The sequence below is a fragment of the Muscardinus avellanarius genome (assembly GCF_963383645.1).
Source record: "Muscardinus avellanarius genome assembly, chromosome: 14".
In the NCBI taxonomy this organism is placed as follows: Eukaryota; Metazoa; Chordata; class Mammalia; order Rodentia; family Gliridae; genus Muscardinus; species Muscardinus avellanarius.
Genome location: NC_137800.1, coordinates 59,374,483 through 59,391,330, shown reverse-complemented (window position 1 = coordinate 59,391,330; position 16,848 = coordinate 59,374,483). Strand labels below are relative to the sequence as shown.

The 16,848-nt window shown below is 37.4% G+C and overlaps 1 protein-coding gene across 1 annotated transcript in view; it reads left to right on the top strand.

Annotated features, from left to right (window-relative positions):
- Positions 1-16,848, top strand: part of ZMAT4 (zinc finger matrin-type 4) — a gene marked incomplete at both ends in the record, with an annotated part of 291,890 nt that overhangs the window by 187,731 nt on the left and 87,311 nt on the right. The window contains one exon of the mRNA XM_080709698.1: positions 5,073-5,300. Within this exon, the coding sequence (XP_080565824.1) occupies positions 5,073-5,300 (228 nt within the window). The remainder of the gene's footprint in view (positions 1-5,072; positions 5,301-16,848) is intronic.

Below are 16,848 nucleotides of genomic sequence, written 5' to 3'. Positions count from 1 at the left end.
AATCAAAGTTAATATTATCCTGTTGCAATTGTATACATACATACGTATGTATTGTATGTATGTATGTATATATATATATATATATATATATATATGTACATGTGTACATATGTATATATGCAAACTATAAACAGCCTCATGTGACTTCAGATCAAGTTTTGGTAATAAATGAATCATGAAAAAACTTGGATTTTAGAATTTTAAAAAATTTTTCTGAATTGAAATAAAGGTTTATGGATATGTGCCAGAAAATATAGCAAATGCAAAAGTATCTAATTCAAAGTTTATAGTTTAGCCTTTCTCATATATGCACGCATGTGCACACACACATACACACACACACACACACACACACACACACACACACGTCCACATTCACACAACTAAGATTACAAAGTAGGCCACATGTGGTGGTACATTCCTATAATTCCCTGAGTCCAATCCCCAGAACAAAAAGATTTCGAGTGGTGCCTAAGCTGTGCTGAGTGAATGGGGCAGTCATCACTGGGCTGGATCTTGATGAGGCCAAGGCCCCGCCAAGCAGACCTGTAAGACAGGTGTGTCCACTGGGGAAGAATGAAAGTACAGTGCCCATGCTGGGGAGGTGACAGCCAAAGACATTTGAGATTCTTCATGGGGAAAAGAATTAGAACTGTTATCTAACTTTACCAATATTGATTTTTTTTAATATCAGCCACTATTTTGGAGAGCTTTTTATGTTTTAGTAAATTGGAACCATTGCTTGGGTTTAAAAAGAAATGAGTGATGGCTATTTCTTTCTCATGGATAAAGATGTGACTTTTTCTATTAACTACAGAAAAACTGGCACCATTACTGTTGAATGTAATATGTGACTATCTTTCCTGCGGAGATCTAAGAAAATTTTATTTTAAAATCAGGTGTGGTGGCACAGGCCTATAATCTCAGAATTTGGGAGGCTGAGACAAGAATATTCCAGTTTTGAAGCCAGCCTCAGCAACTTAGTGAAACCTCATTTCAAAAATAAAACATAAAAAGGGCTAGATGTAGTTCAGAGGTAGAAAACTCCTGGGCTTCATCCCAGATACATTTGCGCACGCATGCACGCACGCACGCGCGCGCGCACACACACACACACACACACACACACACACACACACACAAGCTTTATTTTATAATAATTTTCAAGGAAAACCTGGCAATGTTGAAATCAGTGGTTTCCAGGTGTCAGCTGTGGCTTAGGAGGACGGTGGTCTTGAGGACATCCTGGGCATTCTGATAAGCTTAGTCTGAGGTACAGCCTGGACATAGAGATTTTAAATTGGGTGAGTCTAATGTTGAAAGCTATTTTTAGTTAATTAACCCTTTGGTTTAAAGCTTACAAGAGGTAGGTAAAGTCATCATTTAGTTATTTTTTAAATAATTAGAAAGAAAAACAAGTAGGAAATTAAAATAAAAACTAACCACATGTTAACTAAAGTGTTTTTGTTAAGAGGATGTTTTTAAAACAAAAACATGTGTGGTGGCACATGCTTGTAATCCCAGCTCTTGGAAGGCTGAAACAGTATTGCACAAGTTCGAACTCAGCCTCAGCTATTTAGTGAGGCTATCAGCATCTTAGTGAGACCCTTTTTCCAAATAAAATATAAAATAGGTCTGGGAGTGTAGACTGGAGGTAGAAAGCCTCTGGATTCCACCCCCAGGAACACAAAATAAATAAATAAATAAATAAATAAATAAATAAATAAATAAATAAATAATCTTTATCCCACTTTTAATGCATTTATGATAATAATACACATTTGCCAAGGATTGTGAAGTCTGAGTGAATTTGTTGTATGCACATGGATTTGTCATTAAACCTGGAAACTTCTTTCCTTCCCTGTAGTTTCTATATTTGGCACTGAGTTAAAGCCACAAGGAAAGAGTGTCTGCACTGCATTCCATTCCCATCTCATGGGCTGGCAGCAAAAAACTTAAGTTAGAAAGGGATAGTAACATGGAATTTTAATCTTATGGAAACCAGAGACAGGAGAGATTGGCTGGAGGTTGCAGAGCTCACTAATGCTGAGGCCCACCCAACCTGGATTTCTGACTTTGACACACGAATCGATCGATCGATCGATCTACCTTCCCTCCCTCTCCCCCCCTCCTCTGTTCCACCTGTCTCTGAGCTACACCCCCAACCCTATTTTTTAGTCTTTTTTATTTTTTGAAACAGGGTCTCACTGAGTTGAGTAGGGCCTGGCTAAGTATACTGCTGAGGCTGTCCATGAACCGTCCTCTGGTCTCCGCCTCCTGAATGCTGAGATTACAAGCGTGTGTCACCACGCCTGGCTCCATGGATGTTTCTATGTTACTGCCTTGCCGATTTCTGCATAAAGAGAATATGAACTGGGTTGAGATTGAAGAAGAGAGTTAGAAAAATGGAACAAAAGAAAGATTAAATTTTCATTCTTTACATTCTGAGATATTATTATTCAGGAGTCAAAGGTACAATATAAAAGTGGTATCCAACTACTTTTTTGTTCAAGATAACATTATTTTATTTGAGAAATATTCCAATGTGCATTGTGCTGGCCAGAATATGGCATTTCAGGTATCAATTCATAAAATTGACTCTGAAATAATTTTTAGGGTCCAGTTTAGGGGAAAATAAATTAAGTTCCAAGAGTCAACATTTATATTTTAAACATTTGATATGTTTTCTATTGCCATCAAAAATAATAGGTGTCTACAAATCCTAGAATTTGATAGGGTACAGGAAACTGGGCGTAAGACATACATTTTTTGATATTAGGGACTGAATCCAGGGACATTCCACCTCTGAGCTACACCCCAAGCTCTTGTTTTATTTTGAAAGAGGGTCTCACTAAGTTGCTGAGACCAGCCTTGAACCTATGGTCCTCCTGTTTCAGCCTCCCAAGTACTAAGATTAAAGGCATGAACCACACTTTCTTGTTTGCCAGACCCGAATTCCTTGAGGAAAAAAAGGATAATTCTTGCACATATAGGTTGACTACATATTTATAGCTTTAACTGGTATTTTTAAGTCATGGAAGTATGATACTGGGATGCTTGACACACATTGGAACTTTATTTTTATGTGGTTATATATGACTATATCTGGAAAAGAGACTTTTAAGGGATGTGCTGTTTATCTGAGTCCACATATAAATAACATCATGATGTTTAATCTAAGATAGCTAAAACTTCTTGATCTGATGAAATCTCTGGATGGAGGGAAAAGATGTTTTTCATAATACAGGCATTTCTTGAATTAAATGTCAGTTGGCAAGTATGTATTTCTGCATCAGTTATTTTATCTAAAAAATAAAAAAAATAAAAGTCCACGTAAGAGTTACATGAAAGCCCGGGGAGCTGGCTAATTGGTTCTTAGTGTGTCTTGTATTCCCCGGGCTCCCCCTTTCCCTTGGAACACTGCCCGTCACTTTCATGGTTTTGTTAGTGCACCCCACCATGGAGGCAGGATCACCCTGGAAGCTGAGGAACTGCATATGAGGATGGCGGTGGGGGGTAGTATTATTTTCTTTGCCAAAACATTTGGATCAGAATGCTTTCCCTAAAATTAAATGCAGTCCTGTATAAAATACAAAGAAGACAGATCTAGGGGGGGGAATTACTGTTTATTTAGCTTGAAAAGAGTCCTTGGGGATATGGGAAGGAAGACGAGCAGTGGAGATTCAGCATTTGGTTTTGAGTCGTGCCTTTACTATAACTATGTTCTCACCTCTAGCAAGCCACTTGGCATCTCTGGAGTCAGTCATCTGAGAAACAGGACAATAGCCAGAGGCATGGTTACTGTAAGGATGGAAGCAATGCCTGTGTGGTAATGAATACAAAAGCTATTTTTACTTTCTACTGCTAAACTCTTTCAGCTTAAATTCTTTCTTCCCCCCAGGCCAGAAATGATCATAAGCTCACAATGGAATGTGTAAAATTAATGGACAGGACTGTGTAATCTCAAAGTAGTGATATATTGATATATGCTTTTTTGGTTTAGATAAGCAACATCTGCTCTATATTGGATTTCTTCTTCTCTTTTTTTTTTTATGAGGAAAAAACCCACTGTACTTTTGACATCAATTTTAGCAGGTATAGGCTGAAAATAGAAGTAACTGGCTAAAGTTGCAGGAGTCCCTCAGCTGATACTATTCATATCTCTGAAAGATGTTTCTATCACTTGGGAAAATGCTTTATCTATTGGTCATTTCCATTTATAGCACACACATGTCCAATTCATTCATTCAGAATCTTTCAAGTCATGGCTATTTAATGTTTATTTCAAGTATTGGCTTCATTTTGACTCATAGGCGGTACCTTACCTCCAGTAGTTTATTTTCTAAAATCTCATATTTTTCCTAAACTTGCATAGGTTTCCAAAAGAGGTGATATTGCTCCAATCACCCCACACAGGGGTCATTGAAACAAATATAATAAAATAATGCAGATTTATCTGCATTATTTATTCTGTATATTAAAATAATGCAGATTTATCACTTCATCTTTCTGTATATTTCTGAATATTTGCTTCAAGAAGGCAGATTTCAGACAGACATGGTGTATTTTTTGTTGTTGTTTCTGAAGAGGAAGTGTTAGATAAAGAAGACTTGGAAGCTCTTGTGGTGATGATCTCTTGAGCTATCAGATCATGATATAAAATATGCAGGCTTTGATCTCTATAAATTAAGAATTTTCACTTGCATCTCAACTAAAAAATTCATGTTAACAAAGGTATTTTTGCTGCTCTCAATAAATTTTTGTTTGAATTTTTTAACTCTAGCATGAACATGCGACTTATTTATTTTTTTGGTAATAGAAATCGAACCTAGGAACATTCCACCTCTGAGCTATATCCCCAGCCCAATTTTATTTATTTTGAAACAGTGTCTTGCAAAGTTGCTGAAGTTGTCCTCAAACCTGGGATCCTTCTATCTTAGCCTCCCACGTACTTGGATTACAGGCATGCGCAACTACCTGAACATGCAACTCTAGTATCAAGACACTGGGGAGAAATATATTCAGAATTGGACTAACATGACCTGTGGTTTTCTGGTTGTTTTCTTTCTCAGCAACACCCCTGAGTTCACTGAAGCCCCCACGGGTGGATACTGCTCCAGTGGTCACCTCTCCCTATCAAAGAAGAGATTCAGACAGATACTGTGGGCTCTGTGCAGCCTGGTTTAATAATCCTCTGATGGCCCAGCAACATTATGATGGCAAGAAGCACAAAAAGAATGCAGCCAGAGTCGCTTTGCTAGAACAGCTTGGGACTACCCTGGATATTGGGGAACTAAGAGGTAAGAGTAACTTCTCTAATTTCTCCCACAATACTGGGTTTTTCAAGAATGGACTGTGTTTTCACAAATCAGGATGATTCTCCTCATTGTTTTATTTATTAAGGAAAATAGGAGGATCACCCAAAAGTAATTGACAAAGAAAAAGAGCAGCAAACTAGCCTTCTATAATTTCCTTTGTTTCAAAGGTTTATTTCCGTATTTTTATTAACTGTTCTTGAGATCAAAGGCACCAATCCATGGACCAGACTTTTTTCCTTCTGCTTTATCCTTAAATACCTTCTTTACTGAATGTGTTTGCAGATGGGAGACGCTGTGTGGGAGAAAAGGCTAAAAAGGACAAAAAGCACTATCTTATTTTAGACTGTTGTGCTTTTTATGAACTCAGGCAAAACAAAGCAAGGGCATTGTTCTGTGACACTATGTAGTCTTTGCCTCCTCCAACCTCTGACAGGTCCTTCTGGCCTATGGGAAGCCATGCATGTTTGCAGTTTATGTGAAACATTCAGGAGGCTGCTGAGCAGAGATTTGGAAATTGTAGGGTCACCATCAGTCCTGTGGTTGCCTTAGGAAGCCATAACCAATTTATGAGGTTTAGTAAACTATTTCAACATCAACAATCAACAGAGCATTTTCAATCATTTAAACATGTTTGGTCAGCTTGATGTTGGCAGCTTAGAAACAGAACACAATTGTACACTAGATTTTAGAGTGTATTTTCCCAGAACAATAATTCTACAAAGGTTTGTTGTTGATCCTCATATTTGCTATCTAAATTATCAGATATTCTTTCATGAGCTGGTCAGGAAATTCTCATTCATAACAGTTGTATGCTATATGCTGTAAATGACAACATTTACTGGGTTCTGCATGTAGAACCCATGGTTCATGTTACCTTAATATGGCTGTAGAAACCCTAAGGGGATCATAATAGGAAATGACCTGGCATGATTCTCTTTTTATTTTTTGGTCCTAAAGATAGAACCCAGGGGGCATTCTACCTCCAAGTAAATGCTACATCCACCAGCCCCTATTATTTATTTATTTATTTATTTATTTATTTATTTATTTATTTATTTACTTACTTATTTTTGTGACACTCTACCTCTGAGCTACACTACAAGCCCTTTTAAATTTTTGTTTGTTTGTTTGTTTGTTTGTTTGTTTGTTTGTTTGAAAGAGTCTTTTTCGGTTGCTGAGGCTGTCCTTGAACCTGTGATCCTCCTGTCTCAGGCTCTCAAGTATTGTGTTTGCAGGAGTGTGCCACTGCACCTGGCCTGGTATGATTCTTGAATAAGTAATTGTGATGCAAGATTATGATATATTACCAAAGAAAGGAAATCAGGTGGAACTGAAAGTGTAGGTGGTGTTTCATCAGGTGAGAAGGAACACCGTGTGAGTAGAATCTTTATGTTTGAGTGAAGAGGCAGAAACAAAAGGTGTAGTCAGTTAAATACATTACAAGGAAGAACCCTTTACTACCATATAGACTTAAGATCAGGGATCTATGAGTATTCCTACAGAGCTTGATTAGAGACTAATTCCCCCTTCCCTGGGGATATGTGATTAAACAAATAGGTAAGAGCAAACACTAAGAACACTTTACTTTTGTGTCTGTTTTCTAGCTGTAAAAAAAAGTAGTATATGATTTACTATTTCAGATTGTGGGCTGTCTAGAGTCATTGGTACTACTACTTTTTGTTGGGGGATTTCTAAAGTCTTCGGTCCATGTCTTCTTAAAAATATATCTCTCTCCATTGCTGAAGGCCCACTCCAGCTCTGCTGTCACCGGCAGATATCAGCTCGGTGCAGTGACTCCTTCACAGCAGGGCACTGAAGGAGAAAAATGGCCTTTATTTATGTTTTGCGCCAGATATTATGACTTGAAGAAGAATTACTCCTAGAGCACATTCTTCCTGTCTATTTTGAATTATCTGTGCCGCATCTCTCATGTACGGCCACATCTTAATGACTTGGGCGTATGAATTCTGTAACATTCGAGCAGCTTGTCTTTTATGCAGAAGACAAAAGGCTGCGCTTTGACTTGATAACTCAATGTGACTATGACTCAGTAGCACATGGGATGTGATGAGCACTGAATGCAGTGCCCTTGAATTCAACCTTTTTACCCACCCCAGGGTGACATCTTCTTGTATATTTATTCAGGCATTAAATTTGCAAAAGCTACAAGAATAAAGCAACTCTGGTTACCCAGCACTTTTTAAAACGCATCCACGGCTGCACACCTATTTTTGGAATGATTATAAAGCATGGCCAATTGGTCAATAAAGACAGAAATGCTAATCAGTAAGTGCAGGCATGCTCATAACTTTTTAAAAAATGGTATCAGGCAGCTGAGGGATGATATGGCAGTGTTGCAGCACGCTGGACCTTTTCTCTCTTTCACTTCTGGCAAGTCTCATGTTTTGAAATGCCGTAGTATTTACTTATTTGTTATGATTTTCCTTATTTTCTGCTCTCTCCCAGTAGATTGCCAGCAACTTTACACATTTCTGTCTGTTCTTCTCATTGATATGAGTGTTCAAAACACTTCCACTGTGGCAGACACATAGCAGGTGCTCAGTAATTGCTGAATAAAGTCAAGAAATAAAGCACCTAATCTTATGCCCTAACATGGCAATTACTTTTATTTGAAAAGGATCCTGATCAGATAATTTTGCCAAAAAATTATTTGTGATTCTTCTCTTCTAATTTTAAAAAAGATATATGTTTTACATATAGTGTAATACAATGTAATTATTATAGATCAATGATTTTGTTTTTGTTTTTGTTTTTTGTCTTAGGAATTGAACCCTGGGGCACTATTTTAATTGTTATTTTGAAACAAGGTCTCACTAGATTGCTAAGGGTCTCACGAAGTTGCTGAGGCAGCCTTAAACCTGTGATCCTCCTGCCTCAGCCTCCTAATAACTGGAATTTCCACTGATGTGGTTGGTTTTGACAATACAGACATCGTTGTCATCCACATGCCTACCATGTGACCTTTTCAATCAGCTTCAATCCCGTGATGCAGTTTTATTTTCTGATGTTTACAAGTTTTACCAACAGTTTGTGTAAAACTTCATATAAGTGGAATCATAAAAATTTATTTTGTGTATATATATTTATGACTTCTTTCGCATAGCATATTGTTTGTGAGATTTATTTATGCATATAAAGCAAAACCGTTTTATTACTGAGGGCATTCTATTAATAGAAATCCTACAATCTATCCATTCTCCTCTTGATGACTTTTGGGCGGTTTGGATGCTATTTTGAATACAACTTTTATGAGTGATTTTGTTCAAGTCTTTTGTTTTTACTTTTTTGCCATATTTGTTCTATTTCTTTGGTTAATATCTAAAGTAGAATCTCCAGATAATGAATGGTGTATGTTTTTAAGTACATAAAAAACTTCCCAAATCCAGAGTAGCTGCACTGGTTTGCATTACAAAAGTAACATGTAAGAATTCTTATTCTCACCACCATTTGTTTATTTTAGTTGGTATAGGAAAGGTTTTGTAATGGCTTTAATTTGCATTTGATTGGTGACCAATGATGTCAGGCACTTTATAATATGTATATTGGTCATCACTATATCTTCCTTTGTGAAGTATTTGTCTTTTTTCTACTCTTTTATATTTGTCTCTGTTTTAATGAGTCATAGGTAGAAGGTTTTCCTATATTATTGATACATGTTCTTCATCAGATATACGCATTGTAAATATCTTCTTTTAATATGAGACCTACTCAATTCCACAAATAAATCTTTGATGAGCAGACATTTTGAAAATATTGAAGTCTAAATTGTACTTTTTTATTTGCTGATCATTGCTTTTTATGTCATATATTAGAAATCTTTGTCTTCACTCATGATCTGAGATACTCTTTTGTGTTTTATTCTATAGGTTTCAGAGTTTTAGCTATCACACCTATGATGTATTGAAAATTAATTTTGTTTGTGGTGTGAGGTAGAATGTTGGAACCCATTTTGCTTTTATACATTTTCACAGTTGTTAGAGAAAATTTGTTGGAAATATTTACTTTTTCTCATCCAATTGCCTTGACGTACTTTTATTGAAAAATCTATTAATTGTATGTGATCCTATTTCTGGACAATTTATTCTATCCCACAGATCATCTACTTTTATACCAGTACCAAATTGTATTGATTATTTTGGCATCACAAAGTTCTCGGAATGAGATAGTGCATTTTATTTAACCTTGTTAATCTTACTCAGGATTGTTTGGTGTAAATCTTTTGCATTTCTACACAAGTTTTAGGAGCAGCTTGTTAATCTCTACACAGAAAGTTGCTGGGAATGTTGCCTGGGATTGAATTGTAACTATAAATTAATTTGGGGTGATTCAATTTTTTTAAATATTGAGTTTTCTAATCTATTAATATCCCATAAATAAATACCTTATTTATTTATGATTTTTCAAGTTCTGTCATTAATATTTTGTAGATTATAGTGTAAATTTCTTGTTTATAATTTGAATTTATACCCAAGTATCTTATATTGCTTACTAAATATAAATTATATTTTTTCAAGTTTCATTTTTATGTCTTTGTTACCAGGATATAGAAAATATATTTTTGCATATTAACCCTGATTCCTGTGACTTGCACATGACTTTCTACCCATTAGTTATATATAATTTAATAGTTCAAATAATTTAAATCTTTTGTATTTTTGGTGTTCATATTATATAGTCATTGAGAATTCTTCAGAATCATGTTATTCTTGCTTTCTTTTGCCTCAAATGGCAGATCAAATTTAAAAAGGAAATTATTCTTGAAAATTAACAAAAGATTATAAATGGAATCTACCTAAATAGTTATTAATATGAATAACATATTTACTTAACTTCAATGTTACTTGTTCCAATAAACAAATGATGAATTTTAATTTAATAAAAAATAGCCTTCCTAATATGTACTAGACTTAGAAAACAAAGGAAGTTATTGAATTCTGAAATTATAAAATTCAATGGGCAGAAAGTATTTTAAAGGTTTTCTTTGTAGTTTAGATTCTTCTTGCCAGCATAAAATACAGATGGCAAGCAGCTTCTTATTTAGAAACAGTGACAGTGTAAATTATGAAATTGTGGCTAGTTGCAGATAGAACATTCATTTTCCAGATTGTTATAATTTATTCTTTTAAAAGCTTTGGACTGGAAAAAACACATGGTTATTTCATTGTTTCAGGGAAACTAGATTCTTCTGTTGTAATTCTCATCTGAAGACAGAGAGCAAAAGAACTCATTTGAAAATTTAATAATGCTTCTAAGAATCATAAGAAGAACAATGCTGGAAAAGGCATTGAATATCATTAAATGCACTCTTCTTTTTCAAGAGAAGGTCTGGAGGGTCAGAGATATGAAATGGATGCTCCTTTCTGAGTCAGGAGTAGATCTAGGACTCTTGATTATAAGTTCATGTTTTTCCAGAAACACATCATTGATTAACTAAAGAGCTGAACAATTAACTCTTTTGTTAGAAACACTTGAGTTTGGGGGACTTCTTATGTATTTTGGGAGGAGTTATTAAGGATGGAACCCAGGGGCATTCTACTTCCGAGCTACACTCTCAGACCTATTTTTTATTCTTTATTTTGAAACAGGGTCTCACTGAGTTGCCAATGGCTTCACTAAGTAGCTGAGGCTGTCTGCAAATGCGACCCTCCGTTCTCAGCCTCCCAAATGCTGGGATTAGAAGTGTGCACCACCATGCCTGGCCTTCTTATGTATTTTTAAGCAAGTTGTTAAAATTGGCTTTGAACCCAAGTTCAAAAACAGCCAACTCTGTTTTCAGAAATTGATTATTTGCAAAATGCATTATAAGGAGTTTTCTCCATATTTATGACAGCCACAGTGGATACAGAAACGCAAAGAAATTGTATTCAGTTGTCATGGTGGCTCAGGTGTGAGAGGCAAAGGCCTGGTAAGAGGAAACCCCTGGAGAGGCAGAGGCGGCCCAAGCTCACAGTGTCCTCTACCAGGCATGAACAGCAATAGGGGTTCATTTAAAGGGAATACATAACAAGCAACTTCTCTAGTGTTAGAAACAGATTTTAGGGAAGTTAGAAAAAAACTTATAAAACCAAAAGTAACTCAGCAAGTCTATTTACTTCTGTGCAGGAGATGCAAGCACAGGGGCCGGCATCACTCAGCCTTCTGTTCCCTATCATGAAGACTACTAGCCTTCTCCACTGGCCGTGGACTTTGCCTCACTTAGAGTGACTGTCTGAATCCACTCTCAGAATTAGACAGATTCTACTGTCTGAATCTATGTTTTTAGTTAATCCAAACTGGGGAATTATAACCTCTAATAATACTTTGGTTACATTATTGGCAGTGGTACTTGAGAGAGAAATGGCTTCCACCCAATTAGTTAAGTAATCTACTATTACTAAGAGATGTTTGAGCCATCTTACCTTGGGCATTTGGATATTTTGAGAAGGCCTTAATTCAGAATTTCAACCTCTCTGAGTTTGTTTTCTGAAAGCCTGCTTATTTTCTTTGGGCAGGTAATACCTTTGATCACTTGTTTGGCTATAGTATAAATTTCTGTATTTCTATATGTCCATAATTTTTTAGAATCGTGTTACACATTATCTGGGTACCCCATGACTTCCCTGATATAATTGAGTTATGAGTTCCCTCATAATTGGCTTAGGAAGCATTTTCCCCTCATTTGGTAATAACCATTTGCTTTCAGGGGTTTTGGATGCCCCTAATATGGCAAGTCGAACTTTCTCTTGAGGGGTGAAAGTGAGTATAACTACAGAAAAAGGCAAGGTGGAAAACCAAAGAGGCCACCTCTTTGGCCCCCTCATCAACAAGTCGATTTCCTTGGATGTACAGAGTACTCTCTCTGGGACACTATAGCTATTTCTTTTGGTAATTAAAAAATTAAGACCTCAGTAATTAATTTTTTATGTATTAAATCTCAGCCTTTACTGTTAATTAGGCCTTGCTCGGTCCAGATTTTTTCCAAATGTATGCCCCACCACATGGTATACTTGGAATCTGTATGGATGGTTATTTCCCTTCCTTTTAAGATCTTTAAGGCCTAATTGAGTGCAAACAATTCACACATTTGAGGTGACCTATTATTAGGCAATCTGCCCAATTCCACAAGAGCAGATTGTTTTTTGTTTATAACTGAATATTCATTTTGCCTTTTTCCTTAAGCACTCAGGAGGAACCATCTACAAAGATTTTTAACCCTGTGAGGAGAGAGTTTTCTCTGAAGTCCAGTTAAACTCTGGTTTGATATTTTATAATACCTGAGCAGTGATGTTCCATTGGGTCAGATATTTTACCCCCCATTTAGGAAAACAGCTGGATTTAGGAAACTGTCCATGGTCAGCATTAAATTATCTCTTTCCAGCAGAATAGCTTCATATTTAAGGATTCTAGAGTTTGTTAGCCATCTGCCTGCTCTCTGTTGAGGAATTGCTATAAGCTGATGTGGAGTGCTGATAATTAACTGTCAACCAAAAGTTATTTTTAGTTTTTACCTTTCTCGGTTAGTATGACTGCTGACTGCACATACTCTGGCCAACCCCTGGTAACTGGGTCAGGAAAGTTGGATAGATAAGATACTGTCTCTTGTCTCTATGTCCTTGGGTTCAGACTCCAAGAGCAGCCCCTTTGTCAATATTAACAAATAAAAGGAAAGGTTTTTCTAGAGATGGTAATGCTAAGATAAGGACAGAGGCCTTCTATCAATATTAACTCTTTTGGTTCCAAAGGAAAGGTCAGGTTTCTCATCTAGTAATTTGAGATACAGATCTTTGATTTTGAAGGCATACAAATCTGTTCATAATCTATAGTACCCTACTAACTCTAAGAACTTCCAAAGTTCTCTTTTTTGTAGTTGATAAAGGGTGTCGACCATTCCAGAGACTCACTCTGGACCGAGTCTTTGTTTTTTCTCACTTATGAAATGCTCAAGGTATTTAATCTTTCTCTCTACAAATTGTAATTTGGTTTTGGAGACTCATAAGATCTGTTGACCCAAGAAATTCAGCAAGTCTATAGTTCCATCTACCATTTCTTCCCTTTGATCCCCTGAGAGCAGTAAGTTGACATATTGAATAAGTCTGATTTGTGAAGGTAGGGGAAACTTTTCTAAAACCCTTCTAATGTCTGTCCAAAGAGGTTTGGTGACTCAGTAAATCCTGGAGGGAGGACAGTCCATTGGTATTATTGTTTTCTACTTGTAAGGGGGTCCTCCCATTCAGAGGCAAATAAATCCCTGTTTTCCTAAGGGAGGTGGGGAAACCCAAAAGGCATATTTTAGGTCTATGACACTAATGGTCTAGTGAAATTTTACTAGAAAAATATAGGAATTTTGGACTAAAGGATGTCAGCTTTTAACTATGTGATTCATTGCCCTCAAATCTTGTATCATACAGTAGGACCCATTGACTTGTTTACAGCCATGATAGGGGTATTAAGTGGGGGCATGCAGACTTGAAGGAGGCTGTCCTTCACTAGACATTCTATGACAGGTTTTAATCCTAAGCTCCCTTCAAGAGAATTATAATATTGTTTTCTTTTAAATTTCTTCTTTGTTTTTAAGCTCAGTATGCATAGGGAAGTTTCTAATCCACCCCTACTATTTTTCTTTGTCTAAATTTCAGAATATATCCTTTCCTCCTCCTTTGTATTCAGAAGGTTAAGGGAGACTTAAATTTTCTCCGTGGTGATGTTAAATTCTATCCTTAAACATTAAATTTTGCCCGAGGAGGTTAGTTCCTGCTTTGGGAACAAAAAGAAATTCTACTTGTTCCTTCCTGTTTCAGTATCTAACTTGAGTTTCTTTAAATAAGGGAGCAGTCAGTCCTTTCCCCTTTACACTCGAGATTAGGAAGTTGGGTTCTGGTAGCTGTAAATCGGAGGTTGTATATGAAGAGAGGAATGGGCAGCCCCTGAGTTGACTAGGGAAACTCGTTCCTCTCCCTTGGGTCCTAATTTTAAATGTATCAAGACCTCTTGGTGGGACCCCTGTTTGAAAAAGAGCCCCTGACATTCTTATTCTTTCTCCTCAAAGGTCATGAGGGGTATCTCCCTTTCTCCCCTCTTTAACTCAGGACATTCCTTTTTTTTTTTTTTTTTTTTTTTGCAGTACTAGGGATGAAACCCAGGGGCATTCTACCTCTGAGATATACCCCCTCCAGCCTATTTTTATTCTCTATTTTCAAACAGAGTCTTACTGAGTTTTAAAGGGCCTCACTAAGTAGCTGAGGCTGTCCACAAACCGGGATCCATCTGTATCAGCCTCCCAAATGCTGGAATTGCAAGTGTGTGCCACCACGCCCAGCAAAACATTCCTTTTTAAAATGACCTTTATTTCTGTAGCAGTAGCCTTTGTTTCCTCCTCTAGGCTGACCTCTTTGTTGTCCTTTAGGCCTCTGATGACTGGGTTTTGTCTGGCCCTTACTTACTTATTCTATGGTGGCCTTTGTGTCTGCTCTCTTCTTCTGCCTTTAAGGGAAGTAATGCAATTGACCCTTTCCTCCAGCACATGGCATTGTGTATTTCTTCCTGACTGACTGGATTCTTAAAATTTACATATTCACTGAGTTGTTGATAGACCCAGGCTTCAAATTTGGGCCAAAAATACAGATGGTTTTAGAATGAGTTTTTTTTTTTGTACAAATAGAACAGAAATATTTAATCACCTGTTGTTTCTTTTTATTTTTAGTTCTAGGATTATCATCCCATTATCTGTGCTTGGAACCCAGGAGGCTGTCTGAGAAAATGTTATCCTCATTTTTCTTTTCCTTTTTCTTATCAGAACCTTTTTCTACTTTTGTTTTCCATCCCATTTCAGACACCTGTCACTGAATGTTTCCTGAGGCTTACCCCTCCTTGGCTATCCCTCCCCTCCCTTGGGATATGCAGGTGCTCCTTGGCAATTGGCAGATCAGTATAAGCCCCTTGCTAAGGTCTGTGAGGACTGACATAGTCATATGAAGCTGTCAGTGGAACGGCAGCCTGGAACACCACACACAATTAGTTTCTTAGACACATGCTGTTTACACGCGCGTGGGCTTCAGACTGACCCAACCTCGGTTCATACTTTGTCACCTCCTGTGGCATTTCTTACCTTTGTTCATGCAGGTGTTATCTGGTCAGCCATGGTGTTTGCTTAGGCCTCTCTCTGTGTTTTGGAGAAACTTTACCATTGGGTCTCAGTTGTAGGGACTTGCTAAATTTCCCCCATTACTTAAAGGATACTGCATTGACGCTGTGGACACATCCCCCTGAGTAGGAGCTGGTGGAACTCACCTGAATGGTGGGATCCTGGAAGTGTCCTCAATTATTAGAAATGGATTTTAGGGAAACTGCAAAAAAAAAAAAAACCCTCATCAAATAAAAAAAAAATAAATCAGCAAACAAGGCAATGTTTTTCTGCATAGAAGGGTGCAAATCAAGCACACGGATTACGGGCAGTCTGCTCAGCCTTTTCTTCCCTTACGTGAAGGCCACTACACCATTCTGCATTGGCTGGCTTATGGCTTTTACAACCTAATCTTGTTGGATGGTTTTTCCTGGGCAGATTTTGCAAAAGGAAAGACACAAAACCAGTACATCCTGGAGTGGGACATACAGACACATGTACAGAAATTACCAAATGGAACCTTAAGCCACAGCTACCAAATGGAAGTCTGCCAGTTTCTATGTGATTTGTAACTTTGATAGAAGAGATTGCTTTGCATCTAAGACTTCAAATCATAAGACTAGCATGTGAGTCAGAAGGGGCAGATATACCTGAAAATAAGCAGAGCATGGATCTGAGAAATTTGTACTTTCAAATGATTTCTTCTGTGGGCTTTCAGGTGAGATAGAGAGGTGGTCACCTCACACTTTGCTACAGTAGTTTTGGCTCACTTTGCCCATATCTTGGACAGTGGACAGTTTAATCATCTCAATACTGTGATGCTTTTTTGCTTTCAGTTACCCAAGTTCTCTGAGTATGGGCACTCAGTTCTGCTCCAAGGCCAATGAAAGGAAAGACACTCTAGGTAAAAATGTAAACAAATTCCAAATGCAACCAGAACATTTGTTACCTCCCACCTTACTGGCTCAGAACAGCAGTGGACATTATTCTCTCCTGGTTTTCATGGGGGAAGTTGGGAGTGGCTCAGGGGACTATAAAGTTTCTCATAACATCACAGGGGAGGTATAGTACAGGGCTGCTGTTGTGCACAGGCTTGCATTGTCTTGAGAGATCTGCTTCTAAAGGGAGTTCAGTCCATTCTGAAAAGGTTAGTTATTGCCAGGCATTGGTGGTAGGGAACAGGGAAGACTACAGTGGAGCAGCAAAGGAGTTATGGGGAGTCAGGCATGGTGGTGCACACTTGCAATCCCAGCATCTGGGAGGCTGAGACAGGTGGATCGCAGTTCACAGCCAGCCTCAGCTACTTAGTGAGGCCCTTTGCAACTCAATGAGACTGAGACCTTGTTTTAAAATAAATAATAAAAATAGGGTTGGGGTATAGCTCAGAGGTAGAATGCCCCTGGGTTCCAT